The sequence below is a fragment of the Cyphellophora europaea genome (assembly GCF_000365145.1).
Source record: "Cyphellophora europaea CBS 101466 unplaced genomic scaffold supercont1.6, whole genome shotgun sequence".
Lineage (NCBI taxonomy): Eukaryota > Fungi > Ascomycota > Eurotiomycetes > Chaetothyriales > Cyphellophoraceae > Cyphellophora > Cyphellophora europaea.
The window spans coordinates 315,089-342,050 of record NW_008481812.1 but is presented as its reverse complement, the minus strand read 5'-3'; the positions used below and the strand labels follow the sequence as shown (position 1 = coordinate 342,050).

At 54.2% G+C, this 26,962-nt stretch overlaps 9 protein-coding genes across 9 annotated transcripts; 5 read left to right on the top strand and 4 right to left on the bottom strand.

Annotated features, from left to right (window-relative positions):
• Positions 1-344: 344 nt before the first annotated feature.
• HMPREF1541_06333 (uncharacterized protein) lies at positions 345-2,100 on the bottom strand (the record flags this gene model as incomplete). The annotated part of the gene is made up of 3 exons (XM_008720669.1): positions 345-509; positions 562-1,324; positions 1,376-2,100. 3 exons carry the CDS (start codon positions 2,098-2,100, stop codon positions 345-347), a joined length of 1,653 nt encoding a protein of 550 aa, XP_008718891.1.
• A 1,497-nt stretch (positions 2,101-3,597) lies between these two features.
• HMPREF1541_06332 (uncharacterized protein) lies at positions 3,598-5,847 on the bottom strand (the record flags this gene model as incomplete). The annotated part of the gene is made up of 1 exon (XM_008720668.1): positions 3,598-5,847. The coding sequence occupies one exon, from the start codon at positions 5,845-5,847 to the stop codon at positions 3,598-3,600; it is 2,250 nt and encodes a 749-aa protein (XP_008718890.1).
• A 2,252-nt stretch (positions 5,848-8,099) lies between these two features.
• Positions 8,100-9,222, bottom strand: HMPREF1541_06331 (uncharacterized protein; the record flags this gene model as incomplete). The annotated part of the gene is made up of 2 exons (XM_008720667.1): positions 8,100-8,404; positions 8,454-9,222. The coding sequence occupies 2 exons, from the start codon at positions 9,220-9,222 to the stop codon at positions 8,100-8,102; spliced, it is 1,074 nt and encodes a 357-aa protein (XP_008718889.1).
• Positions 9,223-10,317: 1,095 nt separating this feature from the next.
• On the top strand, positions 10,318-13,527 carry HMPREF1541_06330 (uncharacterized protein; the record flags this gene model as incomplete). Its single annotated transcript, XM_008720666.1, has 2 exons — positions 10,318-10,922; positions 11,067-13,527. 2 exons carry the CDS (start codon positions 10,318-10,320, stop codon positions 13,525-13,527), a joined length of 3,066 nt encoding a protein of 1,021 aa, XP_008718888.1.
• Positions 13,528-13,762: 235 nt separating this feature from the next.
• Positions 13,763-14,251, top strand: HMPREF1541_06329 (uncharacterized protein; the record flags this gene model as incomplete). Its single annotated transcript, XM_008720665.1, has 1 exon — positions 13,763-14,251. One exon carries the CDS (start codon positions 13,763-13,765, stop codon positions 14,249-14,251), a length of 489 nt encoding a protein of 162 aa, XP_008718887.1.
• Positions 14,252-14,909: 658 nt separating this feature from the next.
• On the bottom strand, positions 14,910-15,785 carry HMPREF1541_06328 (40S ribosomal protein S2; the record flags this gene model as incomplete). The annotated part of the gene is made up of 2 exons (XM_008720664.1): positions 14,910-15,425; positions 15,522-15,785. The coding sequence occupies 2 exons, from the start codon at positions 15,783-15,785 to the stop codon at positions 14,910-14,912; spliced, it is 780 nt and encodes a 259-aa protein (XP_008718886.1).
• A 384-nt stretch (positions 15,786-16,169) lies between these two features.
• HMPREF1541_06327 (uncharacterized protein) lies at positions 16,170-16,829 on the top strand (the record flags this gene model as incomplete). The annotated part of the gene is made up of 4 exons (XM_008720663.1): positions 16,170-16,183; positions 16,235-16,289; positions 16,335-16,440; positions 16,486-16,829. 4 exons carry the CDS (start codon positions 16,170-16,172, stop codon positions 16,827-16,829), a joined length of 519 nt encoding a protein of 172 aa, XP_008718885.1.
• Positions 16,830-17,373: 544 nt separating this feature from the next.
• HMPREF1541_06326 (uncharacterized protein) lies at positions 17,374-18,150 on the top strand (the record flags this gene model as incomplete). The annotated part of the gene is made up of 3 exons (XM_008720662.1): positions 17,374-17,529; positions 17,575-17,670; positions 17,716-18,150. The coding sequence occupies 3 exons, from the start codon at positions 17,374-17,376 to the stop codon at positions 18,148-18,150; spliced, it is 687 nt and encodes a 228-aa protein (XP_008718884.1).
• Positions 18,151-20,023: 1,873 nt separating this feature from the next.
• HMPREF1541_06325 (uncharacterized protein) lies at positions 20,024-21,796 on the top strand (the record flags this gene model as incomplete). The annotated part of the gene is made up of 1 exon (XM_008720661.1): positions 20,024-21,796. The coding sequence occupies one exon, from the start codon at positions 20,024-20,026 to the stop codon at positions 21,794-21,796; it is 1,773 nt and encodes a 590-aa protein (XP_008718883.1).
• Positions 21,797-26,962: the final 5,166 nt, after the last annotated feature.

The following is a 26,962-nucleotide window of genomic DNA, read 5'->3' as shown; positions in this document are numbered from 1 at the left end:
AAGTGAACCAAATCTGAGGTTAGTTAAGGGGCAAGACTGCCAGAAGCCGGAAGCAGCGAAGCAATGGGGAGTCTCACACCGACCAACATCTTCGAGTAATCATATTCGTGAATTGAACAGCTTATTATTAGCTACCTCGGTATGAGCCAACCTGCCCTCACATCCGCCACACCACTTCTTCTATGTCTGATTGTAAAAGAGCGACGATAGTTGGACCTGACATTCTGTACCCCAAGCAAATACTGAAAAAACAAGGCTTCTGTGCACTCTATGCCGACGGGCAAAAAGAGATGGTATCTCGCGGCGGCCGTCACCTCGTGTCAACATGATGCAAAGAGCTCAAACTATACAATAACCTTGGACTTGGTCATTGCAGGAAACAGTTTGTGCTCGAGAGTCATGTCGGACTCGGGCTGCAGACCCACACAGGCACGGAAGATGTTGGTCAGGCAGTTGCGTTGCTTGGCCAGGGCGTTCACGACTGGGGTGCCGGGAGGTGTGAGAGGGGCCTGGAATTCGTTAGCAGACGGATGGTGCGAGGAGGGATATGTTGATGCTTACCTTGAGCATGTAGCTCAGAACGCTCAGCACCGAGTGGAAGTTCTTGAAGTCCGACTCAGTGTCTGCCTTCCATTGGATGCGAGTGAACATCTCAGCTAGGATGACGAGGTCGATGATCAACGGCGAGGCGAGCAGTGAGTCCTCGCAGACGTTGAAGATGCTGATGGTCTGATGGCCACCCATGAAGATTTCAGCATAGTACTCGTCGAGCGCACGCTTGTTGTCGCCCACGGCAGGCATGTACTTGATGACAACGGTGTGATCTGGATGCTCATCCTTCTTGTACAAGACGGAGTTGGCAGCGACCATGTCATCCACGACATTGGACTTGGAGATTTCCTTGGATCGGAATTGCTTCTGTGAACTCAAGTTCTTGCCGTCATTGTTACCGAGATGGTTGTAGCTGGCAATCGAGGTGAGCTTGATGCCGGCATTGATCAAGAAGTCGACCAGTGCCGACTTCATCTTGGTCTGGCCGGACTTGAAGTCGTCACCACCGATGTAGGCGTTGTGCTTCTCAGCGAGGTGGACCGCACCTGGAACAAAGGTATTCTGAGGCGAGCCATTGATGAAGGGGGTACCCTCAAGGATGCAAGCGACGGCGAACACAGTCGACGGCGAGATCTCCTCATGGCCTTGCTCAATGGCCTTAAGCAGATTGTCAGCTGTGTCGTTCACGCCAGGGACGACGTCGGCGTAACGCTCAGTGTTCGCTGTCCAGAGCACGATGACTTTGTCGAGGTTGTTGGCACTCTTGAAGTTCCTGGTACTACGTCAGGTGACCACTGATGCACGCGGCCAAGGGTAAGCTTACCTGATATCCTGGCGCAAGTGTTCGACGTGGGCATTGCAGGCCTTGGAGCCCTCAACCACGTGGTCGGCGCGATCCTCCTGATTTGCCGCGATGAAATCCGGATAGTAGATGCTCTTCAAAGGCGTGATCGCAGCCATCTCCTTCCGGACTTGCCGTTTCAGATCGGGCTCCAAGACCTGGGCGCGATCCATTGCTTCGGCCAAATTCATGCTTGAGATATCCCAGCCGCCAACGACCAGATCGTTGGGGTGGACCATGGGCAAAACATTGTGGAAGGGGATGTTAATCTCTTCACCAGTTTGTGCATCTGTGCCGAGCTTCATGGTTGAGCCCATGACGAGCGAGCCGTAGTAGTTGGATGCCCGAGGACCTTCCTTGGTGTCGAAAACCAAGCCACGCTTGTTGGCGAGAATTCCAGCCGTGACCGTGGTGCCGTTGTTGCCACCCAAGCCGACAAGCATGACACCGACCTTGCCAACCTTGCGGTCGACCTTGAAGTCGTATTTGGTCTCCTTGGGAGTGGCCACATAGCTATTGCCGGACTTGGACACGGCAGTCGTTCGGTAGACGTACTTTGACTGGATTTGCTCGCCGGAGTACTGAACGTCTGGGGAGTTCACGACGAAAAGTTCCTGCTTGGGGTCAATGTATTCAGCGGGCGTTGCAGTTCCATTGGTACCAAACCCGTTCATGTGGCCGTCGCTCTGTTCCGCGTGAGGGGCCATCTTGAGTGACGGGTGAATTCTATTGACAGAAATTGAAAGTAGTGGTTAATCGGGCTATTGGTGTAAGTGGATCTTTATCGAGTTTTGGCTGAGCCCGAATCCCCTCCACGAGCGGCAGAGCGACGGGCACCCTTGAACGGGTTATGTAACCTGAGAGGGTGACATGTCAGTAGGGGGTTGCGGAAGCGGCAGCGTCGTCGTCTACTGAACGGGACGGGTCTCAGAAGGTTTGCGAACGGAGCCAGAACAACGTTGATGTTGTCGACGGCCGGCCGCATGAGGCGGTAAAGAGCTGGTCTGGGTGGGCGAGACTTACGATGGCAGCAAGTTAGAAAACGTCTTGACTGATTGAACGGGTCACTCGGAAGTGAGCCCTTTGTGAAATCTTGATAGGGAGGCCGTAGCCCTGGCTGGTTGGCAAGATCAGCAGTGAATTGGTTTGCGATATGATGTGTACGATGCAAGATGCTGGTAGGAGAGAAACATGAAAACACGGCGGAGGGATGTGGGATTGAAATATTTCCTGTAGGACTTGACTAATGTCAGCCGCGGCCTTCCACTGCTCCCGACGCGAGTCAAGGCCAGAGAATGACTTTGTTCGCTTCAGCGGGAGCGCTCTAAGCTAGCCATAGATTGTGCATTAATGTTGGAAACATGTGCACTCTGAAGTCCAATGGCTGGCGCAATCTCTCGTGGCCTCCGACATGTTTTCTTCTGTCATGGAGTCCACGCCCAACGTATGTGTCCTAGATTGGTGCCAGGTCACGCGCCCACCACTCCAGTTCTCGGCGTGGGAGTCGTTTAGCTTGAAGATAGCTGCCTGGAGTCCACAATACGAATGTGTTGGTCCTTAAGCTACGCGCAGCGAGGTACAAAGGGGACGGTGCCGGTCTCGGCCCTGCTGCCCCTCTGCTGCCCCTCCCAGCGCGACACAGACCCCCGCGGAAATCAAGTCCGTGATCGCCTGTGGTCAGACAAGGTCCCGTATCTGGGATCTGTTGCTATCTCATACTGCAGCACAACAAGGAGAGTGCAAAGTCAACGAGACAACGAATGGGGCCGGGAATTGTAAGATCGACCAAGATATGCGGTGAGCCTTGGGCCAGGTCACACCCGAGGCTTGGATGCATGAGCACCTTTAGTCTTGAGATGTGCACGGCGCCGTCTTTTCGGTCGAATTAGATTATGCCATTATGCACCGCTATCTGCAGGGCTCGATCTTACCGGCCACGGCTTCTCAGGCTAATCTGCACCCTTGCTGCCATGTTGATGGCCCCGTCAAAGGCTGTCCAAAGGAGAGTAGTAGCCTGTACCTCGAATCAAATCTGCTGTATCACACCATTCTTCCAAACTCGCCCGCTTGATCTCATTCAATCGTCATGCTGTAAATGCCATCTCAAATAGTCTAATAACTCGCTGACTCCGTCGCTGTGAGTGCTGAATTGCATTGTTGTTGATGAATCGAAAACACATGAAATCGAATAAACCGGCCTTGATTTATCGAACGTCCAGCCTTGGTCGGTTGGTTCGACGCTCTGGAAAATTGCTTCCCTTGATCGCTCCTGGGTCGCCGCTCCTGATGTACTCGCGTACAAGCGGACTCGGTCGTGCTGGTCCTCTGCTGTGTACCCGGGGGTGGCTCGCCAGCCGGAACGCATCCCTTTCGCAGTACACCTTCCCCGACAACTCAAAGTAATCATTCGTCAATTGCACTCGACATGTTGCACACTTCAAACACGCTGGGTGGTGTTTCTCCTTGCCTCGCCCAGCTACGTTAGCCGTCTCCATATACAGTCCCTCGATGCCTTTGCCGCACGTGGCGCACAGCGAATCGCACATCTTGTGATAGTGGTGCCCGCAATATGGGTGATCATCGTGGACGTAAAATTCCGCCGTGGCAAAAGGTTCTTTGCACGTCCGGCACACAAAGCATTCCTTGTGGTATTTGCCACTAAGCCGCCCATCCGCACTCGATACGGATTTCTGCATAGCCAGTATCGGTTGCGAACAGCCCCGACAAGTCCCTTTAGATCCGGCACGACGCCCTCCAACGCTGGCCATCGAGTCCTTGCGTGGCCTAAGTGCAGGCGGGGCGATATCTGCTGGGTTGCTCAGGTCGAATCGAGGGCTCGGCACAGGCTCCTCCAGTGCGGCAGGTCGCTGGAAGAGCGGTGCATTGCTGCTAGCCAGCGAGCTTTTACGTGGCCGAAATAATGGCGCGGGTACTGCCGAATCCTCATGATCTGAAGACAAGGTCTTGTCATTGTTGGTCGGTGGCACAACCTGTGCATCGATCGAAGAGTCCGCCGAAGTTCTGTCCTTGTCATTATTCAGGATTGGGGACAGAAGCCCGTCTGAATAGAGTGGGTCTGTCGGTGAATCTGCAGCTGCTTCGGCTATCCGGGGTCGTAGAGGCGCAGGCATCTCGAGCATGCTCTCTTCCATATCGACTTTTGGTCCAGCGTCCGATACTTTTCGTGATTCTTCGGGTGGCGGCGGACTGGACCTTGAACTAAAAGTCCTTTCGGTAAATCCAATTGATCCGTACGAGGACACTGAGTCTAGAGATGCTCGCTTTATCCCTGCGTTCTCCTCCCCCTGCTGGTTCCTTGCTGGCTCCGTTGGCTTTTTCGAAGTCGGCGCGGCACTTGCTAAGACTGGAGGTGCAGGTCCATCAGTCTCGCCAGGCGAGCCCAGGTTGAAGTCAAATTGCTGCTGCGGCCCTTTGGCCTCGGACTGCGTTTTCGGCTCTTCCACGTCAGGGTCCGATGAACGGGCGGCACTGTCCTTCGTATCCTCCCCGCCCAGAGCAGCAAGTGATGCTTTTCGGGCTTGTTCAGCCTCCTCTGAGATAATCTCGGGTGGCGACAGCGGTCCAGAACTCGAAACGCTGGGAATCAAGGCCGGTTCGGGAGACCGGGAAGGTCGTGGTGGAGGTGCAAATGGCGGCGCAGAAAGTGGTTCTGGGGAGCGACTCGGCCGGGTCGGAGGTTCCACTGCTGATGAAGGAACTGATGAAGGCATTGGAGGGACTGGGATCGGTTCGGGTTCGTCACTCAGAGCAGCCCTTACCATAGAACGACGACCATTCGACGGTCGGCGCCCAAAAAGCTTTTGCGTCAATGTTCGTCCCAAGCTTCGGGACGATGAAGGGGAGGGCGATTTCGATTGTTGGGGATTGTTGGGCAAGGTAAGGTTGCTAGCAATAGGGGGTGGGCGCTTCGACTTGTATGCTGGCTCCCTTACGGATGGAGGCCGCTGGAATGAACGGGACTGACCTCCGAATGCAGCAAGCTCGGCGCTGTGGACTGTGTTTCCAGTCGAGTCATCCGGGGACTGTAGAATATTGTCAAAGGTCACCTGGCGTGTCAGAGGCGGCTGGACGTCGTTCGGTCGCAACGGGGCGGGAGTCGTTTCGGCACGTATCAGAGGCGATGGTACGTTGACGACGTTTGGCAACGGAGGAATGGCACCTGTTGGATGCTGTGCCCCGAAGGTAGGGGCAGGTCCCTCTGGAGCTGTAATCGGGCGCGATTGCTGCTCCTCGACAGTGATGGGTTTCGTTCGCCCTCGTGACACCGCTGAGACTGCGCTGTTTGCGGAAGTTGTTCTACTATGGCTGAAGGGCACTTGTCTTGATGACCTGGAACTGCTTGTTGTAGATGGAGCTATCCGGCTTTTCCCCGCCTCTTTCCTGGACTTTGGTGCTCGGTCCTTGCTCGAGCTCTTCTGCTTTGGGGCGCTCATCCCAGGGAAAGGCGGAAAGGCGCAGTCCTGGCTGATCAATTCCGGTGAAGGAGGTCGTAGCACGCTAGAGGGTTTCCGGGGTCTCGAGGGTGATCTTCGACTCGATCCTGTGCTTACGGGTGAGGCCAAGAGAGAACTATGGCCACTGCTTGCGGGTGTCAATTCGCCGCTTTGCCCTATGGTGTGTCAGTCATTGATCGGCTTCACCAATGCGTGCTGAAGCTTTCGCCAAAGATACTTACATGCGAACGATGGATCAATCTTCGGCAGAACAGGGCGACCTGGCTTCAAGTACAGAGAAGCGCCGCGCTGGGGCAAGCTTCGTATCGACCCTGCGGGACTCGGTGGAGGGCGGATCTGAGGTACGCCAGGATTTGGATATTGGAGTCCATAGTTGTGCGTAGAGGGCAGAGGTCCGGAGCAAGTATGTTCTGCGATGAGACCAATGTCGATGTCCCTATGGCAGTTGGAGCATGTGACTGTCGCGGAGGTGTTGGTGGTCTGCGAGGTCGTGGCCATCATCTTTCAGCGAGCGACTTTCTGAAGCTCCAACAACAGACTTCTTCCCAAGCTTCCCCAAACGCAGGTGCAATGTATCGCATGGACTCAACGTCGGCTGTAGAAAGTAAGGACCGGCAGTGCTAAAGGAATGTTGGAGGAATTGGAAAGACGATGAGGACTGTGGGCCGGCTCAGCGTCCACTAGAGGGGGTAGTGTGTATCTCGCTTGGAGGCAGCAATATCAGGTCAGGATAACAATGAGAGCCTTGAAGAAACAACGGTAGCATGCTGAAGTAGACAAGCGAGCTGCCCGAACAAGGGTTTTGTTTGGTCGGAACAGGGAGATGAGTCTTGGAGCCCGGTGGGCCTGAGCTTGATGGGAAGCATGTGTCGATCACTTGCTTGTTAGCGCCGAGTCCATCCACTTTAACTATGCTCTTCTCATGCTCACCAGCAGTGGCGGTCTATAGGATGCAATTGCTGCATTCCTCGGATCGCTTAGGTTACCCAAGGCTCTTCGACATGGTTTGACGGTGCTTCGTGGCTCTGAACACTGGATATGCTAAGAGCCCAGTAGATGTATGTTGGCATACAAGCGGCAGTACGGCTCGTGCCAGAGCGGCAAGCCCTTTGAAGGGGCGTCTGCACCAGCGGGAACAACGCCCCGGGCGTCATTTAAGGTGAGATATGCTAACCACAGCAAGGTTAGCTCACTGCCACAACAAGCCACTGAACGATTGTCTGGCCAATCTTAGTCGAAGCACTAGAGCAGAAGTGTCGACTTTGCCATCCTTGGCCGGATCGGGCTGGAACGTTATGGAGGCAAAATGGAATCCACAACGCTGGAGGCATGCGCTGCGACGTTGGAGATCTACTCGTATCAAGGTCCTTGTCCTTCTCGGAGTCGCACAATCACGGAGCAGCAAGTCATTATGGACCAACGCTCCATTGGATGATGGTACTGCATGTGCGGGCGCCAGTTGCACCGTAGGGCCTCAGGAGAAAGACATCTTGCGGAGGGCGACAGCTGACGACGACGAAGGGCGATAGGGTTGGGAGGCTTAGCCAGTATTTCTTGCGGGCTTGACCGGGAGATCTCCAGGGGCTGCAGCGATCGAAAGAACGCGGCAGCAGTGGGCGCCAAAAGATGAGAGGGTCCGGAGGGGGTGAGCAGGAGAAAAGGACAACTGGAGTCGTCAAGCAGAATCCAATCTCCGGGGTACCACGCTATCCCTCTTTGGAAGCTTAGCCGAGCATGCGACATTTCGCTACAACGATAAGGAGCATTATTTGCCGCCGTCCTCCTGTTGGGCCATCTCGGCGACAAGCGCCTGGTCAGCGCTCCCATCCAGTGCCCACATCGCTGTATAGCAGTCTGCTCCATGGTGAGAAGATGCTGGCTGCTATGTGTAATTGTACAGCGCTCTAGAACATACCACCTCCTATCTCGGCCGTCCGCCGAGCAATCTGCGTAAGCTCGATTACCTACGATGATCTCGGAGAATAGTCTGGCACGAACAGTGGGTACTTGGAGATCAGAGGTCGCCGCGGCAGGGATTTTATGAGCAGAGTTGTTTACGACACTTGTTGCATCAGGGACCTGGTTGTATCAAATCTGAGCAGAGAACGCTTCTGCCTGGAACTCGACACCCACCTGTTCCTGAGTTGCTGACAAACCCCAACACTTATTCTCAGGGCCTGATCACAGATATCGATGCTATGAATCGCAACAGTGATGGTACCGAATCTCTGTCAGCTGTTGACAAATCCTCCAGACAGCTTCTTCTCCAGCTCCAAGACCTCCTTCATCATAACGCCCCCGACCTTGACCTTCTGAACGTCGGCTTCCCAGCCGTCTTCGACATCCGGATACGGTCCCATAGGCGTAATTGCCTTGGGGTTGATGCCGCTGTGACTTTTGGTGTAGTTTTCCTTGATATGCTTGAAGTTTGTCGTCTCCTTGAAACCGGGGATGCTTTCGTAGAGCATCTTCAACCAGTTGTTGATCTGAGGATAGTCATGTCTGACGGTTCCCAAGTTCACCTTGAAATGCTGGACTGCAAGTTCTTAGCCACCTTTCCACCCCACGGATCGAGAATAGCTTACCGTAGACTGGGTCGAAGCGCACTAACGTGCAGTATGCCCTCACATCCAGCTCCGTCAGAGCCTTGCCCAGCAGAAACGGTCCGCCATTTGCGAACAGCATCTTCTCCACTCGATTCATTGCGGCAAACACCGGGAGAACATTTTTATCATAATCCTCCTGCGTTTCCGCAAACCCCGCCTTGTACACACCGCCGTTCAAGTCACGTTGCATCCACTCGCTGACTTCGTCGATCACACCTCGAAGATGTTGCGGATACAGTGCCATGGCTTCCCTGCCCGTGTCTATAACTCCATCGTATGCCTTTTGCAGCCACCGCATCATCTCGGCGCTCTCATTGTTCACCATGGTATTGGTTTTCTTGTCCCATAGCGCCGGTACCGAGTAACGCCCCTTGTATTTCGGATCGGCTTTGAAGTATATTTCATGCAAGTACTCACTCCCAAAGATATGGTCGACTGTGGCATTGGGGTACTCGTCAGCCGTTTTTGGGAATCGCCAACCAGGCCAACCACTATCATCCCCTTTCGGGTACGGCCTGACTACCGACAATGGCAGCACGTCCTGCAGCTTGAACAGGTGTCGAACGATGTTCGCCCGGTGCGCGAACGGACAGAATAGGCCAATGTAGAGATGATAGCGGTCCTTCTGCGGCGTGAAGGGGCCGTCCGGCGCGATAGTCCCATGCCAAGATTCAGCACTTCTCGCGAGGTGCTGCGGGACCGTGGTCGGCAAGGGACGAGGTTTGTCGAGGGTGCTGGTGGCAGCCATGATTGTTGGGGTCGCCGATGTTCGTTACCAAAGATGTGTTCAATAGATGAGTCGAAGTCCGAGGGACATAGTTGCCGGCTTATATAACGCGGAATATATTCCACCACCATCCAGCAACGGCGACCACATCCAACCAGCCAGAGGACCGCCAACCGGGGAGAAAGGTCCGATCCAGCAAAGCGTTTGATCGTGTCGTCGTGTGTACACGATGGTTTCTTGCATCCAACCACTATTACTTGGCGACCATGTGAGTAGTCTAAGACCGCGCCATGGCAGTTGTCAGGAGGGGCAGCTGCGCCAAGACCGCGAAGCTTGACCACGCCTTATTGTAGCTATCAGAACTGTTTCCTCACTGTTCTTCCATCCTTGCATCAGGAGGATACAGTGACTTCTGATGACGGAGTTTCGTTGTCTTTGTCGGGTGAAGATTGAAGAGGTGAGGAACAAGACGCACTCAATCTGTGAAGACGATGCCTTTGCATGCTCACGAGAAGTTTACCATGACTTGACCACCGTGCTTGATCTGCGATCTCTAATGATGTGCGAGGTCATTAGATCTCTGCAATGCAGTCCGGTCTTGAAACACTGATCAAGTCGCCATGAGGTTGTGCCGTTGCATAACCTGCTTGTTGGCTACTGAGCTCCGGCAGGGCCCCCGCGCAGCACAATGTTGCATTGCAGACATTAGTATTGCTACTGTGTATCACAGGAAGCCGTCGTATCTGATACTGAACTCCACGACTTGCGAAGATATGTCATCGATGCAGATCACTGGTGCTGTTCGACCAGCAGGGCGGCGCATCTTTGCGGGGGAGACTATCCTGCCAAGATGGCCAAGGAGCGGAGAGGACAGTCGATACCTCGAGACTGAAGATCAACGCTCACAACTCGTGGATGCATTGCTGCTAGACTGCTTTGGTCCACTCTGGGGCTTTCATGTCCCCTCTCTTGAGCCTATATTCGACGCACGGCAAAATGCCGGTGGGCAAATGTCCGGAGTGGAGGATGACTTCGAGTGGCCTGCTGATATAAAAGAATCAGAGCCACAGTCCGCGCTCGAGATATGTGCGAGGAGTCCAGGACAACCAACAAACCATGGCGGCTTCCGTGGGCATGTCATTACCGGGAGTCGTGCCCGACTGGACCAATCTCAGTGTCTTGCACAGGAACACCTTGCCACCGCGAGCACATTTCTACAACTTCGCCTCTGAGACTGCTGCCCTGTCCTTCGACAAATACCAGAGCGAGTATTACAGTCTCAATGGCACGTGGAAATTCCGGTACGATTCCTCTCCTTTTGAAGCTCCTGCCTGGGAGTCTGTCGATCCTTCCGAATGGGACGACATTGAAGTTCCAGGCATGTGGCAGACACAGGGCTATGGACACCCACACTACACAAATATTGAGTATCCATTTCCGGTGACTCCTCCCAACGTGAGCTATATAAATCCAACTGGTTCCTATTGGCGCGAATTTGAAGTCCCTGAGCGTTCACCAGACCAGCAGCTACGGCTTCGCTTCGAAGGCGTGGACAGTGCCTTTCATATTTGGGTTAATGGCGAAGAGGTCGGCTACAGCCAGGGGTCTCGCAACCCGAGTGAGTTCGACATTACGAACTACATTTCAAATGGCACCAACACACTTGCTACAAGAGTTTATCAATGGTCGGACGGCTCCTATATTGAAGACCAGGATCAATGGTAAATCTTTTCCCAATGGCCCAACTTGCAGAAGAGACCGAGAATTCGGCCTTCACGAGGAGTCAGCTTGGACAAATCTTGAGGCTTTCTTCAGCAACTTCTCCCCGGTCCCCACTCTACTGTGATCCTACTGACACTTCCTAGGTGGCTTTCTGGAATCTTCAGAGATGTATATCTGATACCTTTCCCACAATTGGCCGTGGTTGATTTCGAGCTCGTTCCACACGTAGCAGATGACTATTCTAGCGGCATCTTGAGCGCAAATTTCACTCTACAGGGAGAGACATCTACTCCTCTGAACGTAACACTCTTCTCTCCCAATGGCGACGTACTCCAGCAATGGAGCGGCGGACCCTCGGAAGCCTGCGAATTCGAAGTCACCGGGTCAGAATTCCATCTATGGTCGCCAGAGAATCCAACACTTTATTCGGTCGTCATTGCACATGGCGAGCAGTACTTGAGCCAAAAAATCGGCTTTCGCCGCGTCGAATTGACTGGTTCCAACTTTCTTGTCAACGGGGAGCCTGTCATTATCTACGGTGTTAATCGTCACGAGCACAGTGCGCTCTCTGGACGGACAGTCCGGTATGAAGACATGCGTGCCGACCTGATCACAATGAAACGGAGCAACATCAACGCTATTCGGACTGCCCACCAGCCTCATCACCCCGACTTCTTCGACGTGGCGGATGAATTAGGATTCTACGTCATCTCTGAAGCCGATCTTGAGTGCCACGGATTTGGCACCATCACCTATACTGGCGAGCAAGCTGCTTCGTGGCTATCTGACAATCCCGATTGGGAAAATGCTTACCTGGATCGAGCCGAGCAACTTGTTGAGCGGTTCAAGAACCATCCATCCATCATTTTCTGGTCTCTCGGCAACGAGTGCTTTTACGGCCGGAACCATATGGCTATGTATAACTTCATAAAGCAGCGCGACCCCACGAGGCTCGTGCATTACGAGCCGGACAAGAACGCCACTTCCGCAGACATGTACAGCGCCATGTACTTGTCACTAGACTCGATCAACCAACACATCGGAAACTTCACCGACAAGCCCCTCCTGCTGTGCGAATTCGCTCATGCGATGGGCAACGGTCCTGGTGGCCTGCCTGACTATATCGCCAGGTTTCGCGCCGAGCCTCTGCTGCAAGGTGGTTTGGTATGGGAGTGGAGCAATCATGGGCTCCTACATGAAGAGAACGGCACAGAGTACTATGCTTACGGTGGCGATTTCGGCGATGAGCCCAACGACGCCGATTTCATCATGGATGGTCTGATGTTGTCCGACCATTCTCCCATGCCGTCGATCTTCGAGTACGCCAAGGCCATTCAGCCCGTCGAGGTCAAGTGGGACAATGACACGGGCGAGGTCAATATCCACAACTGGTACGCATTCATCGATCTGAGCGGGCTCAATGTGTTCTGGCACATCGTCACAGACGGCAATGTCACGGACCCCACGACGTGGGATATTCCCAACCTGCTCGCAGGGGAGAACATCACAGTGCCGCTCCCGTTTGACCGAAGCCAGCAGTCTTCCGAAGCCTGGTTCACCGTCGAGTTCCAGCTGGCGAGCAATGAGACATGGGCCGCAGCTGGGCATGTCGTAGCTTGGGAGCAGCTCCACCTACCTTATTCGAGCACTTTGCCCGGACATCGCTACACGCGCTCTCCAGCGCTGCCCCGGCGCCAGGCTACGCCCAACGTGACCATAACCCCAACGTCTCTTCAGCTCAGTTCCGACTCAAACGCCTTGAAATTCGACCTCCTCCTTGGCAACGTCACATGGAATACCTCGACCGGCCTCTCCCTGTTGCACCGCGGCCCAGAGCTCTACCTATACCGTGCCATGACACAAAACGACCTCGGCGGTGGCGGTGACGCGCAGTACTGGGAGGAAGCCCGCCTCGACACCACCCACACGCAGATCCGCGATGTCTTCTACGACATTTCTGATAACGGTGATACCACTGTGACCTACTACGTCCGCGTGGGCCCTAAAGTGCTCGAATGGGCCGCAGAGGCGATTCTCACGTACACGATCCCAACGTCTTCGTCTTCGTCCTCGTCATCGGGCTTGCAGATCCGCGCCCAGGGTGCATTCGTAGGCAACAACACTCCTGAAGTCCTGCCGCGCATCGGCCTGCTGACGTACCTGCCGGAGACCTTCGAGGAGGTGACCTGGTTTGGGCGTGGGCCTGGCGAGAGCTACAGAGACAGCAAGCTCGCGCAGCGCTTCGGCACTCACGAGTCCACCGTCGACGGTTTGTTTACGCACTACGACTTCCCGCAGGAGAATGGGAATCGGGAGGATGTGCATTGGTTGCGGCTGAGTGACGGAGATGTGACGCTCGAAGCGCGCATGACAGACGCGGACGGCGCGCCGGACCCATTCAGCTTCACGGCCAAGCACTTTACAGACCAGGACCTGGATAGGGCGGGCCATCCGTATGAGTTGGAGCGGTTTAACGCGACCGTCCTCAATTTGGACTATGATACTAATGGGCTAGGGAGCGCGACTGTTGGGCCACGGCCGTTCGAGTGGTATCGCTGCTACTCAGGACCATTCGACTTTACCTTTGAGTTGACACTGATTTGAAGAGCCTTTGACATAGATCGAACCATTTCGTAAGGGTAATCAAGTAGCCATTTCTGTGTAGAAGCTGGGACGAGTCAAGCACCAACCGCCCCGTAGTCCGAAGCATCCAACGCCAAGAGGCAGCGAATCGGCGAGCTGTCAACGTCATCTCCGCATAGAATTTCTACCATGCCCTTCACGCCCAGATGCAGCATATTGATCTCTCCCATCTCAACAACCACCGATTCCCATCAACATGATACCACGGATACCGGCCGCCTCATCCCGCCTCGCGCGGCAGGTAGTGTGTCCTCGCTGCCGCCTTTCCCTCTCCACCACCGTCTCCGCGCGCCTCACCCCAACGCGGCTCTCACCACTCAAGCCCCCAACACGCCTCCGCTCCCCCCTCCTCGCCTCAACACTCCGCCCCTTCTCCACCACCCCCCGCTCGCTCGCCTCCCCACAAGGCGCCGACCCCATCGTCGAACGCCTCACAGACCTATACGGCACGGCGCGCGACGAATTCGAGATCGCAGCTGAAGAAACCACCAAGAAAACCGTGTACGCCGCGGACGACCGTGAGGCCGCCAAGGAAGCTTTTGAGGAGCTGAAGACCGCGTTCAGCGATGCGGTGAGGCAGAGTGATCCGGAGGTGGCGAAGGAGGTGCAGAGGCGCGTGGAGCAGAGGATTAGGGAGCTGGAGAATGCGTTGACGGCGTTGGAGGAGAGTGCTTTGGAGGACTAGGTTGGTGTAAGGGCGGTGGTTTTGAGGGGGCGAGGGGGATGGGGGATTGTTGATGATAGGAGGAGTAAAGGATCTGGTCGGCTGGGGAGGATATCTGCAAGAGCTTGAGAATGTGACTTCGCTGAGGCGCTGACGCGGAGTGTTTGTTTATAGCATGAACCGCCTCTTCCAGGGGTCCGCAACGGCAGCGCTGCGTTCCAGTCAATCTACAGGTCCTAGAAGATTGCAGGCGATCTTATCACACTTCTCCGGCGTCTACGGCGTCTAGAATACAATAAACACGAGCGGTCACACAATGGTGCGTCGTCTACAAGAGGGAGCCCAGACGGCACGCGAGCCACTCTACTAATGTAGGACAGAATGTGGGACGGCTAGGAATAACAGCCAGCACAGTAAAAGAATCTTTGAATGTTTGTTCATTTGCACAGCTGGCTCAATTGAGCAGAAGCGTGGACTTGAGACCCCGTTAAGCCTTTTGAAAGCCCTCGTGACCAAGTGTAAAATCGTGGTTCTCTGTCATGGTCAATGGCTGCTGTGGCAATGTCAATCGTGACGACGCCGTGTGTTCCCCATCGCCATAGCGGCTGCACGGCATGCTCTCAATCACTCCCTACGCTCTCGAATGCACTTTCGTTTTCTCTCCACCACGACTCGTGATCTAGTAACGCTTGCCTTCCCGCAACACATCACCGTACTCTTCCAGAGGGCTGCGGATCAGCTTGTTGTCCTTCCACAGATTGGGGGTCAGGAAGCCGTATGAGTTGCCGACGGCAACGAAGGTGGCCTTGAGGGTGTTCTCAAGGGTCTTGGTCGAGCCGGCGGACGAGGAGTAGGCGTCTTGGACACCGGCCAGCTGCAACAGACGCTTGACAGCGGGGGAGGCGACGATGCCGGTACCGCGAGGAGCAGGGATCAGGCGCACGGTGACGGAACCGCACTTGCCGGACTCCTTGGTGGGCAGGGAGTGAGGCTCACCCAGGTTGGTACCCCAGTAGCCGCGGCGGATGGGCAGGACGGAGAGCTTAGCGATGATGATGGCGGCGCGGATGGCGGTCGCGACTTCTTTTGAGGTCTTGATGCCCAGACCGACGTGGCCCTCGGAGTCGCCGATGACGACGATGGCCTTGAAGCGCGTGCGCTGACCGGCGCGGGTCTGCTTCTGCACTGGCTTGATCTGTAGGGACGGTCGGTGTCAGTATTCTGTGGCCTCATTTTGTCTGTGCTTGTTCTTTTGGGTGTACAGTGTTCGTAGATTGTGGGACTCTCATACCTTCATCACTTCATCCTTCAGCTTGGGCAGGAAGAAGTCAACGATCTGGTACTCCTTGATGGGGAGCGAGTGTAGGTAGATCTGCTCCATGGATTGGATCTTGCCGGCCTTGACGAGACGTCCCAGCTTGGTCACGGGCTGCCATTCCTTCTCCTCGTTCTTGGGACCGCGACGTCCGCGTCCGCGTCCTCTACGATCGCCCCGGCCTCGGTCGCCGCGGCCACGGTCGCCAAAACCGCCTCGGCGGGGTGCTGCGTCAGCCATATTTTGTGTGTGTGGTTGACGGGTATGAGGAGTTCGATGGGTGAGGTGGGAGACAACAAGAGGTTGAGCGGTCGTTGAAATGCGGTATCTCGTCTGCGCGGGCGGCGTGCCAGTGTGCGAATTTCCATAGGCTTGGCGCAAAATTTCGCGCTTGTATGATTTGGGTCTAGGGGCAGATTGCGACGAACTAGAGCGAAAGTAGGAGCTTTACCGGAGCCGCTCTTATGACGTCTCCAGAAATACTAGCCAAGAGCCTCCCTGATACACAGCACGCCGAGCACGCTTCGATTCTCATTTTTGCTTTTTTGTTGTCATCGCAGAGCGCCAGTCTATGTTCAAATGAGATATTGTTAGCATAGATTGGGCTATAGGAGAACAGCAGCCATGGTTTTACGATGGTATGGGGATTCGACTTCAGACTAGGGATTCGGTATTGATCTTTTATGCAGGTATCAGGCAAAGCTTGCTCAGCGGCCACTGATGACGCAGGCGGTGATGAGTGCAGTAAGTATAGAGGAACGAAGTTGATGCGGACGCTTACAGGAGAAGGTTCTGTTTGGCGCTGGTGACACTTTGGCTCAGCAGGCAGTTGAAAAGAAGGGGTTCAGAAACCAGGATGTGGCTCGCACAGCACGAATGGTAGGATACGGTGGCTGTGAGTCTGTTCCATGCTGAACTGCCTGAATACTGACAAAATTAGTGGTTTTCGGTCCGGCGGCAACCAAATGGTATCAGTTCTTGCAGAAGAAAATCAACTTTTCGAGTAACGCAGCAACGATTGCTGCTCGAGTAGCGGCCGATCAGACGATATTTGCGTCCACCAATATGGGCGTGTTTCTTTCGACAATGGCCATCTTGGAGGGTGGCAGTCCAGCCGAAAAGCTCAAGAAGAGCTACGTTTCTGGCCTGACGGCGAATTGGATGCTGTGGCCACCGGTGCAAGCCGCGAACTTCAGTATTGTTCCACTGGAGCACAGAGTATTGGTCGTGAATGTGGTCAGTCTGGGCTGGAACTGCTACTTGAGCTATCTCAACTCCCAGTGAGCAGCAATTGAAATAGAAGGCCCACGGAACAAGGCTAGCTTCGAAGAAAGGGGTGTGCATTAGCCTGCCATCAATGTCCATAGATGTATAATATGAACGGCCAGTCCTGTAACAGATGAAGCACCCAATTTGTCCTTGTCATCGAAGAAATTGAGTAGAGTGTCACTTCGTGGGTAGGAGCCATGTATGCACAGGTGGAGGCGAGAGCGACGCTAAGCCGTTTTTGTTGGCCACCACCGTTAGGCGGCCGCCTTTTCCACTTGCGATTTCGAGTCCGTGATTTTTATGCTGTTTTGACGACATTGAATATCTTCATCACCTCCATCAACGCCGCCTGTTGAGTGACCGATTTTGGCGCAAAGACGATCTTAAACGCTCCTGCCTTGTTGCGCACCTTCCTGCGGTCCCATAAGCCGTGACTGCACCTGACTTTTGAAACTTCTTGTGCAGCAGTCAACCTCTCTTCCTCAAATTCACATCGATCTCTACCGACCACCTCCCGATATTCACGTCGAAACTCATATCTCTGCATCATAACATAACCATGGCGGACGTTGCAGTCGCCCAGCCCGCTCCTGCCGGCCCTACTACCAACGATGAGAACACCGCCCCGTCCTCGACCGACGAGATCAAGACTGTTTTCCATGATGTGAACAACTTCAACGTCAAGCATCCGCTTCTCAACACCTGGTCCCTCTGGGTACGTCGATCGATCGGACTGGCAAATTCTTACTGACAAGCGCAGTTCACCAAGCCACCTTCGTCTAAAGGCGACAACTGGAACGATTTGTTGAAAGAAGTCGTCTCCTTCGACACCGTTGAGGAATTTTGGGGAGTCTATGTCCGTGTGTGCATGCCTATGTCAGATTAGAGCTAACAAGAGCAGAACAACATCACGGCTTGTTCCGACCTCGGCCTCAAGTCAGATTACCACCTGTTCAAGAAAGGCGTGCGACCCGAGTGGGAGGATGCTCAGAACAAGCACGGTGGCAAGTGGTCATATTCCTTCAAGGATAAGAAGTTGGTGAACATTGACGAGCTCTGGTTGCACACCCAACTATCTGCCATCGGCGAGACGCTGGAGGATGAGGGCGACAATGAAGTCATGGGCGTTGTGGTCAACGTGCGTAAAGGTTTTTACAGAATCGGCCTCTGGACTCGTACTAGCGGCAAGGCTGGCGGCAAGGACAACCTACTGAAGATTGGCACCCGATTCAAGGAGGTCTTGCAATTGCCAGCGTCTGAAGTGGTAGAGTTTTCCGGTCATACCGACGCCGCTCATGCTGGAAGCACACGGGCCAAGGCCAAATTCTCTGTCTAAGAATCAGTGTGAGGGTGATAAGGCTGATTAAGTGTCAAATGGTGGAGATTGACATTAGTATCATGGCGGCACGGCGATATGGCGTTACGATGGCGGTTACGGCAGACATTCAGCATGAATACCCCAAGCAGCGAGTCTTCACGTCCAAGACTACTTGGGCCTCGGTGATGAGGTACAGACGGCGTTATGCACAGTGGATCAAAAGCAGCATAGATAGCAGAAAGATGACCTTCCCATGTCCGGTGTGTGAGAGCGCGAGCTGCCGATGCGAGCTGACATGGGACCAACACGAGGCTGGGACAATCGCATCGCGACGTGTTGGAACTTCGACAAATACAGGCGTGAAGGAAGGAGCGACCGGTGAGAGAATCCTGCGGGCGGTGGCAAGACCGGTTAGAGGTCGCGATACATAAAAGACTGCCAGCACCGCTCCTGCCTCCCCAAAGTCCTGGTCCTCCTCCTCCTCTCCTCAAGCACTCTTCCTCGTACTGGCCAGTGTCTTCTGCGTTTCTCCTGATTGCACTTTTGTCCTCTGCGCTGAGCTCAAGAAATCCCACAACATAGGTCCTTCCCTGCTCACCTACGGCCAGCTGCGCTTTGGGGTGGGGAAGTCAGCTGCTGGCGAGTATGACTCTGCCCTGCGCCTCGATCGCACACAGATCTCAGCCCAACTCCTCGGCCAGTGGTTCTGCTTCACAACTGCGATGCTGAAGCAAGCCCGGTGCGAAAACCAATCGCAGATGTCTGGCTCATGCAGCATCGACTATGCAGCAGCAGGACCACTCACCGGGCCACTGGGACTCTGGCTCCTCAGCTCGCTTGATCCAGCAGCCATTCAGATGTTCGGACGGTGGGCGAAGCATCCACAATTTCTTAACCGGTCTGCAAGGTACCGGAGTCTAAATCTCGTCGCTCAAAGCCCGAAGATCGCCGAATAAGGCAAGGCGTGGCAAGCATCACACGATCGTGCAGCCCGCCTAGGCACGCTTACGGCTACAACACCTCATCGTGTCCCAATTTCCTTGCTTCGCATTGGATGAGTCCCACCTTACACTATGGCATCGCTATCGCATTCTCAGAGAGCTATCACTCGAAGTATGACCCGTTTCCCCAGTTGTTCGTCGGCGCAGTTCTCAAGCATTGCCAGCGCACCAAGTCTACCCCTCCACTCTCCCTGGCAGGCCTCAGGCAGCTCAGATATACCCTGACTATTCTGCTGTTTGGCTCCCACTTTCCACCATCACGGAGCCCGTTGCCACTGTCGCTGTCGCTGCTGCCTTCCTTGCCACCCGGAAACCCTCTGCTTTCATCTGCTAGTTCGCACTCGACGCTTGCTAAGCCGCATTGGCCGTTGCCTGACTCACTGACTCTTCTGACCCTAGCTGGGCCACCTTGAATGGCTCGCAAACAGACCGCCTGCACTAGAAGACCCAGCCGCCATCAGCCTCGCCAGTCGCCTTACCTACGCACCTTGCCCATCTGCGAGGGGCCGCTCTACCCAAGTCCGTCAATTGAACCTCCACTCGAGCAGTGGGACGAGGCCCAGGAGGTCACCCGCGAGGTCCGTCAGGCTTTTGTCCGGCGTCTGCAGACTCCCTGCTTCGATGATCCTCCAACTCCAGACAGCACTCTATCGTCGGATTCGATAAGCAGGACTATCAGCCCATGCTTGACCACCACATCCTTGGCTGTCGAATATTCACGTCACTTCTCCCCTTTTGGCGCTCCTACTCCTGGTTCTGAAGAGTCTTCAGGCTTCACCTTCCTTAACCATCATCATCAAGCGGGAGGCTCTTACGATCTCGCATCACCACATCAGTCATACAACTCGTGGCATGGTCATAGCCAGCTATCCGGTACCTGTAAGTGTTAAATGCCGTCCTCTGCCATATCGTTGCTGACCAGGTCAGTCACACCACCTGATAGCACAGACTCTACAGTGGTCGGGATCGTCTCAAGCCCTGAAACTGAGAGTTTCCCGCGGCAGAGGGTCGAGTTCCTCAACGGCTCAGCGCCGGCCCAACTGCAGCGCTATCCACAAACAACGGGGCCCTGGACGGGTTACCCGCTTCGGCAAAATGATCCTATGTTGATAGACACGCCCAGCCCTTCTTCCAATGGCTCGGCGTTATCCCCATCATCTTCCAATGCCGAGCGGAGCAGCCGTCGTTTGGGGCCCCTTTCCATTGAAGGGCGTAGAAATGCTAACCAGGTCCGTGACATCGGAGCTTGCCTTCGTTGCTCTTGTATGAAAGAAAAATGCGACAGAAACCTGCCTTGCGGCAACTGTCACGACAAGAAGGGCCGGAAATGGAAGCTCGGCTGTGTGCGAGAGACTCTTGAGTACCGTGGCAAGCACTTGTTTCCTCCTCCTATCGCAAATCGATATAATATCGACCATACAAACCGATACGTTGACAGTAGCGGCTTCTTCTACTTGAATAAGGACGCTTTCCAGCTCAAACTCAGCATGGGTTTGGGCGGGCCTCCGTTCGAGGTGACAGTCAAAGAAATGGAGCCAGTCGAGCATCAGAGGCTACTACGCTCATTTCAAGCTGATACCAAAGACGAAGATCTCAAAGTATCGTCTTTCTGGGATCCGCCAATCGTTCTTTACTTGACCAACAAAGACCAAGCTGTCGACGACTTGCGCAGCCAGCTTCATCGATCCATGCATGCCATTTTCAACGAGCGGCATGAAAATGGGTACCACTGGCCGTGGAAGAACTTTGATTTTCAACGGATGGACTGGGTGAGTGAGATCGTGGAGAAAATCCACGACTTTGGCCAACACGCCAGTCAGATGTCATTCTACTCGTCGCTCCGCAAAGCCCAAGGGCTATTGTACTTCAACTATATCCTGGACCATCCACTACTCGTCCTAGAAGAGGAGCGAGAGAAGCTCTTTGCGCATTTGGAGCCTCAGGAAGGCGTGGAGCACAAGTATGTCAGCCCTGAGACGATTCAGCGGTTCATTAAAGCGATTGCGTACCCTTTCCTTACCAACTGGTCGACCGCCATCTTGAAAGAGCTCCACGAACTCCTTCTCTCAATGGCCAAAGCCAAAGAAATCTCCTCAGCTAAGAACGACCTTGCTTTTTGTCTCTCATTCATGATGCTGGTCTTTATCGGGCAAACGCAAGCGCGGTTGGTCCTGCTGGCGCAAATGTCCGAGGAAGAGAAAGGCATCAACATGACGCAGTCAGAAGCCCAAGAATATATCGAGGCTCTTGAAGAGCAGCTGGGCACCTACATCATTCACTTCCATGAATTCGCAATGAAGAAACGACGGAAACCGCAGGCGCCGTCGGGTGACCCACGCAAGCCGGAGGAACAGTATGCAGCGCAATACGGCTTGATGGGCAAGATCGCCGAGATCACGCAGAAGTTCCGTGCGTATTACTCCTTGTCCTACCCATATCATCAGGCGAGTTTCGCCAGGCAAAACACCACGAAAATCCCACGCAAAACCAAGAATCGTACTACAAAACTTGTTAAGGATGAGACTGAGACTTTGTGGCCCGCAGACGACTGGAAACCGACGACGTTTGACCTCGGCGAGCTCGACTACGCGGAGTTTGAAAAAGAGAACATCCATCGCTTATGCTGGAAGTTTGTCGATGCAATCATCGTGTGGAGTGAATGAGACAATGACGATGACGATACGACGATACCAAGCGAGCTACGATGACGACCACTGACGATTGTACAATACCTCCCCAATTTGCATGACTTTGGCCACCGAGCGCAGGCGATCCGAGAGCCAGCGACGTCCAAATCTGATCGAACCTTTCGAGCGAACATCGAGCAGAAAACACATTGTATTATTTCCTCCTTGGGTTGCTTGGGTATGCACGCTTCCACCATGCATACATAACGCATGGCCTGCGGTGATGCCTCACCACTGCCTGGCGGGCGGCGTGGGGAAAACGTTTCCATACCCAGACTTTTTGGAATTGAAAGAGCAAGGTTGATATACTCACTCCATTTACACGTGGCACGAATCAACACCCCATGCCATGCCATGCCATGCCATGCCCACTCAACCGCCCCGTGCCAGATCCAACAATGTGCATGTGTGGTGGGTGGGAGGGTGGTGCAATGGAGGCAGTGAGGGGGTGCGTTGCTTGCCCCGTTCCGGCGCTAACGTCCCTTCTGGGCTGCCAGAACGAACTTGGAAGAGGGGGAACTCCCGACTCACCCTGGGCGGAGTTTCGGGAGAGGCCTTGAATGGCCACGGCCACTTTCTGCTTCTTCGTTTACCTTGTAGCTAGCTACCTTATACTTGATATATATATATATATCACGGAATGAAAGCATGTGCATCCTTTCGTGCATCGTTGTTGCATGATTCTTATCATCACTTTTTCACACGTTTCCCCTAAAGTCTCCAGATTTCCTTTCGGGTTTGGGCCTTGGGGTTTGGTGGTGCTCCTAAGTATCTCCCTCCGCCCCTATCTACACACGTTACACCTGCCCTGGATCCCTTGTCTTCTCCTGTTTCATACATTTTCGTCCATATATCATGTTTTTGGTCCCCGTGCTTCCCCCGACCCCCCCTTCTGCTTTTCCTTCGGGGCTACTGCTGCTACTGCTGCTTAATGTCAGAAAGAGGGGGTGAGCATGTGGTTTTTTGCTATGCTATTCTGACTCGTGAGGGTTAGTGCAGTCTGTGTTGTGTTCTGGTATCTTGGTATCTGGTGTTTGATCTGAGGCTAAGTATGTGACAAAAATGGTGGTGGTGACGGTGACGAGGACGAGGACGGCCGCAACGATGAAATATGATTAATTGGAGCCGTTGATGATAACGATGATTCCGACAAACTCCCGACGCGATGCAATGCTATGCGATGACGACGATGACGATGATGATAATGATGCCTTGATATCCTCGCCCGCTCAAGATGCTCCAACCAGATCTCAGATGTTAAATTACATGCGACCAATGATACCGGCGACAATAACGATAGTGTTGAGGACAGTGACCTCCATGCTTCACCTCCGACCGATATACCACCAAAGTCATGAGTACCAAATTCCTCCGTCCTTGAAGTCTCAGAATAAATTGCAGATAAAGATGATGGCGTTGGCGTGAGCCAGCTAGTCTTTGACTCATTTTCTAGGGTATGAAGCGACAACGATGATAAAGACGATGTCCAGACTGGAAAGCCGAGAGCGTGAAGCGAAGGCGAGGCGACGGCAAGATGGCGGCGTCGATGCCTAAGGGCTACCGGAGCCTCAGGCCGGGCGCCGACCACCTTGTTGTGCCATGATCGCTGACTAGCGACCACCCCTTGTCCTTACGTGCTATTGCGCAATATTAGCAGACGATCGCGCCAGGCACCGACGTCGGCGAGCTTATTTGCACATACCCCTCTGCTGTTTGTGTCTGCGTTAAGGACGCTTTGGCCATTTATCCTCGTCGTCGTTGGCTCCTGCGTCACTCAGCACCGAACCATGCAACGATGCGTATGCCATGTGGGTGGTGCGAGGTCGCTTTGGCCACGGGTCCGGGTTCGGCTTCCCATTCGTGGTTGGGCGGCCGGTGAAGCCTTTGATGTTGGCATTGGCAGTCATTTTGATGGTTGGGATGGCGTTGATGTTGCTTAGTATGGTTGGTATTAGGCGACAATCTGGTTTTGCTATGGTGGTGTGTTGATGTTGACGGTGACTTGTTGAGAGGATGAACCAAGAGTTGTGAGGGTGTGTTGAATTCGAAAGAGAGGGTGCACGAAGGCATCCAGGAGCTTATATCAGGCAGGAGTGAGTCAAGCCCAAGGCACCAACGGTCCAGGCGGAGGGCAGTGAGTGGTGGAATGCACCGATGAGGGAAGGACGAGATGAGCGATATCCGGTCGATCAAGATGAACAAGACGCAATAGCCGTTGAGGCTCCACTGGACACTAGCACTGACGCTGAAACGGTGGCACCGGTGCTGGTAAGCGGCGGCAGTAAGTGGCAGTGACTGGGAAGGTGGAGCAGCAAAGGGAGAAGCCGAAGGGCGCAGACGAGAACAACCGCCACGAGGCAACAGCTGTTGACTGGATCAAAGGACCGTGACCATCAAAAGGACGAGTGGGTTAGAGTGGAAGAGTGCAGGGACACGCCAGGTAGAAGAGCAACATGGCGCAGGCGCAGGTGCAGCGCGGCTATGGGCCACTCAGATGGTAATGTAAGGGTATGTGCAAGGCAAATGGAAGAAGTACAACATGGGGACTTGTATGCTGGGGGGTGACTGGATCTTTGGGAAGGGAAGAGTGAGGCAGTGGCCCGAAAGGACGAACCAACGACCGGCAAACTTGACGAACAAGGCACCAACTTCAGAAGAGCAGAGCCTCCGCGTGTGCCTGTTCTTAGCTCACGGTGGATCCGATGGAGGGAGCGAAGGGAAGGTGGGCGGCAAGGGGTACGCAAGAGACATGATACGATGCGATGCGATGCGCCGAGCGGATAGGCCAGGAAAAATCAGAAGCGGCAGTCGAACGATAAGACGATGGATCGTATATGGAGACCCTGTGCAAAAAGTCCTGTGTGTGGAAAGACGACCGGTCGAGGAAGCTAGAAGGACGGAGGTGGGACTTGTTTGATGGAACGGCACGAGTCCATCAACCCGCGCAGGAAGAATCGGCAAACGCCAGCAAAGGAACGGAGTCACAAAGCAACGGGAACAAAGCGAGCAAAACTTAAGGATACTTTGCTTGCTTGATTTATGACGCTGTGCTGGAGAAGACAGCTTCTGGTTGGGTCGAGGTTTAGAGACGCAGTCGGAGGGGGATTTGGCAAGGCAGATTATTGGGTCGTGGTACGAACTCTTGGAAGGCGTCGAGGCTGATGCCTGGGTCCCACATTGCAGCGAAGTGGAGACCGACCCTTTGGCTGTTCCGGACACTATGAACGGATGAGGAGGCTGAAGCACTGTAGCCTGACAAGGGGTATAACGAGAGAAATGACCTCGCCTGCCTGTTGCAAATCGACGAATCCGATCGCTGGCCGGTTAGAATCATTGCAGAGCCGAATATGAAGAAAGCACCAAGCCGCCAAAACATGCACGCAACACGTAGCTGAGTCACTGGCCCTGTCACGATGGGGTGCTGGTGCCGGAGGGACTGTGGCTTGGACTCAGCTTTCTTAGCCACACCGACTGCTGACTGGCTAGATGGGCGTGGTGGGCACTGTGGGCGTCAGGCGAACCACGTCCAAGAAGCCCCGAGCCACAGTCAAACAGCCTAACAGAACCTTCGCAAAGAAGCGAAGTCGAGCTAGGGTTCTGTATCTGTGGAAGGTCTAGGAGATTTGGTCGAGATAGGTAGGTGCTCTGCCTGAAGCCGAGACACAAGAAGATCGAAAACTCCGTAGGGCGGCTTGAGCAACCCCAACTAGTGGGATGGCGACAAGGCAACCGAGACTTGGGAGAAATATTGGCGCCTCAAAGTACGGATACACTTTGGACAAAAGTTCAGTGCCTCCCACTTGAGTTTCGAGGGGTCAGATAGGCGCGAGACAGGCGCAAGAATTCCGTCAGAGTGTCAAAGTACTTTGAGACTGAGGCTAGTAGGCCCCATTATTCTTACCTTGTCTCAAGGAAGGGGGACTTTTGTGCTGTCTTGATTCTCGTGATCGCACGACTGTGTAGACATCACGATGCTGCTAGAAAACGACCCGTTTTGACTTTTCTTCGAGGGTGCTTCGGTTGGCCACTTCGTAAGCGGGGAGCACGAAATCCGTGTCCATTTAGGCGCACGCCCACCCCGAATTTCAAGCAGCCGAAACGCAGGCACGCGATGGCAGAGGGTGTGTCGACAACGTGGCATTTTGTCTCTCCTGCAGCTCAAATACCCCGGCAGTTGCCAGTGATCGGTAGGGGTTGAAAGCCCATCCTCCTGGACACGGAACCAGCGACCCAGTGAGCACCGACAATTGCGCAATGCAAGCCCAGACGCTGCGAGCAACGTAGTCGATCGGCCCCAAGCCGCCTGACCCTGGACAGGGACATAGCGCATATTGCGGTCGAGCCGATCAACTCATGTTCTCCCGAAACTGCACTCAATAAAAAAACCACAAAAGCCAGTAACTACTTCTCACAATTGTGTCCCGTGCAATTACGTTGGCGGTCACAAGGCAGACCCGTGCCTCCAAGGACTCCCCCGAAACCGCCTAGAACCTCTCGGGGTTCGGAGGGGGACTTTCGCACCCCAATGATGTAATCGGCGGGTTTAGATAGCGAGCATAGCCCGACAGTATGGAACTCGATAAGCGCTTCATGCCAGGCATCGACAGGGTGCCAGGATGCCAGGATGCCAGGACATCGAGGGTGTTCCACTGGCCGTACACTGATGAATCACCAAGGGAAAATGGTGTTCTCACCATGGGGGATTCGATGGTCGGTCTCCCCCGTAGCCAATATGTGCAACCCAGACGAACAGGTAGCACAGAGTCAGGACCAAGACGACGGCAGTGGAAGTTATTCACCGAATCAAACCATGTCTACCATCCCTCCACTTCGGTATTACCATCTGCCAGGGACAGGTATGCTCCTCGACCTTGAGCCTCTTCTCTGCTTGGCAAATGTTTACATACCTCGTCGCAGATCGGTCACGTGAAATCTTGCGACAGCCTTGCGGATCTGCGCAAGGCTCGACCTCCTGCCAAGACATCTGTGCACCTGTACCTTTCTTACCAACTTGCCGGTACCCATTCATCTCTGGTACACGGATTCAATCGAGCCCTGTAGACAAACGCCAGGCTTCTATCATCCTTTGACCCACCTGAACACCGGAGCCATCGTCTTCATCGGCCGAACCAGCTGAAGCCC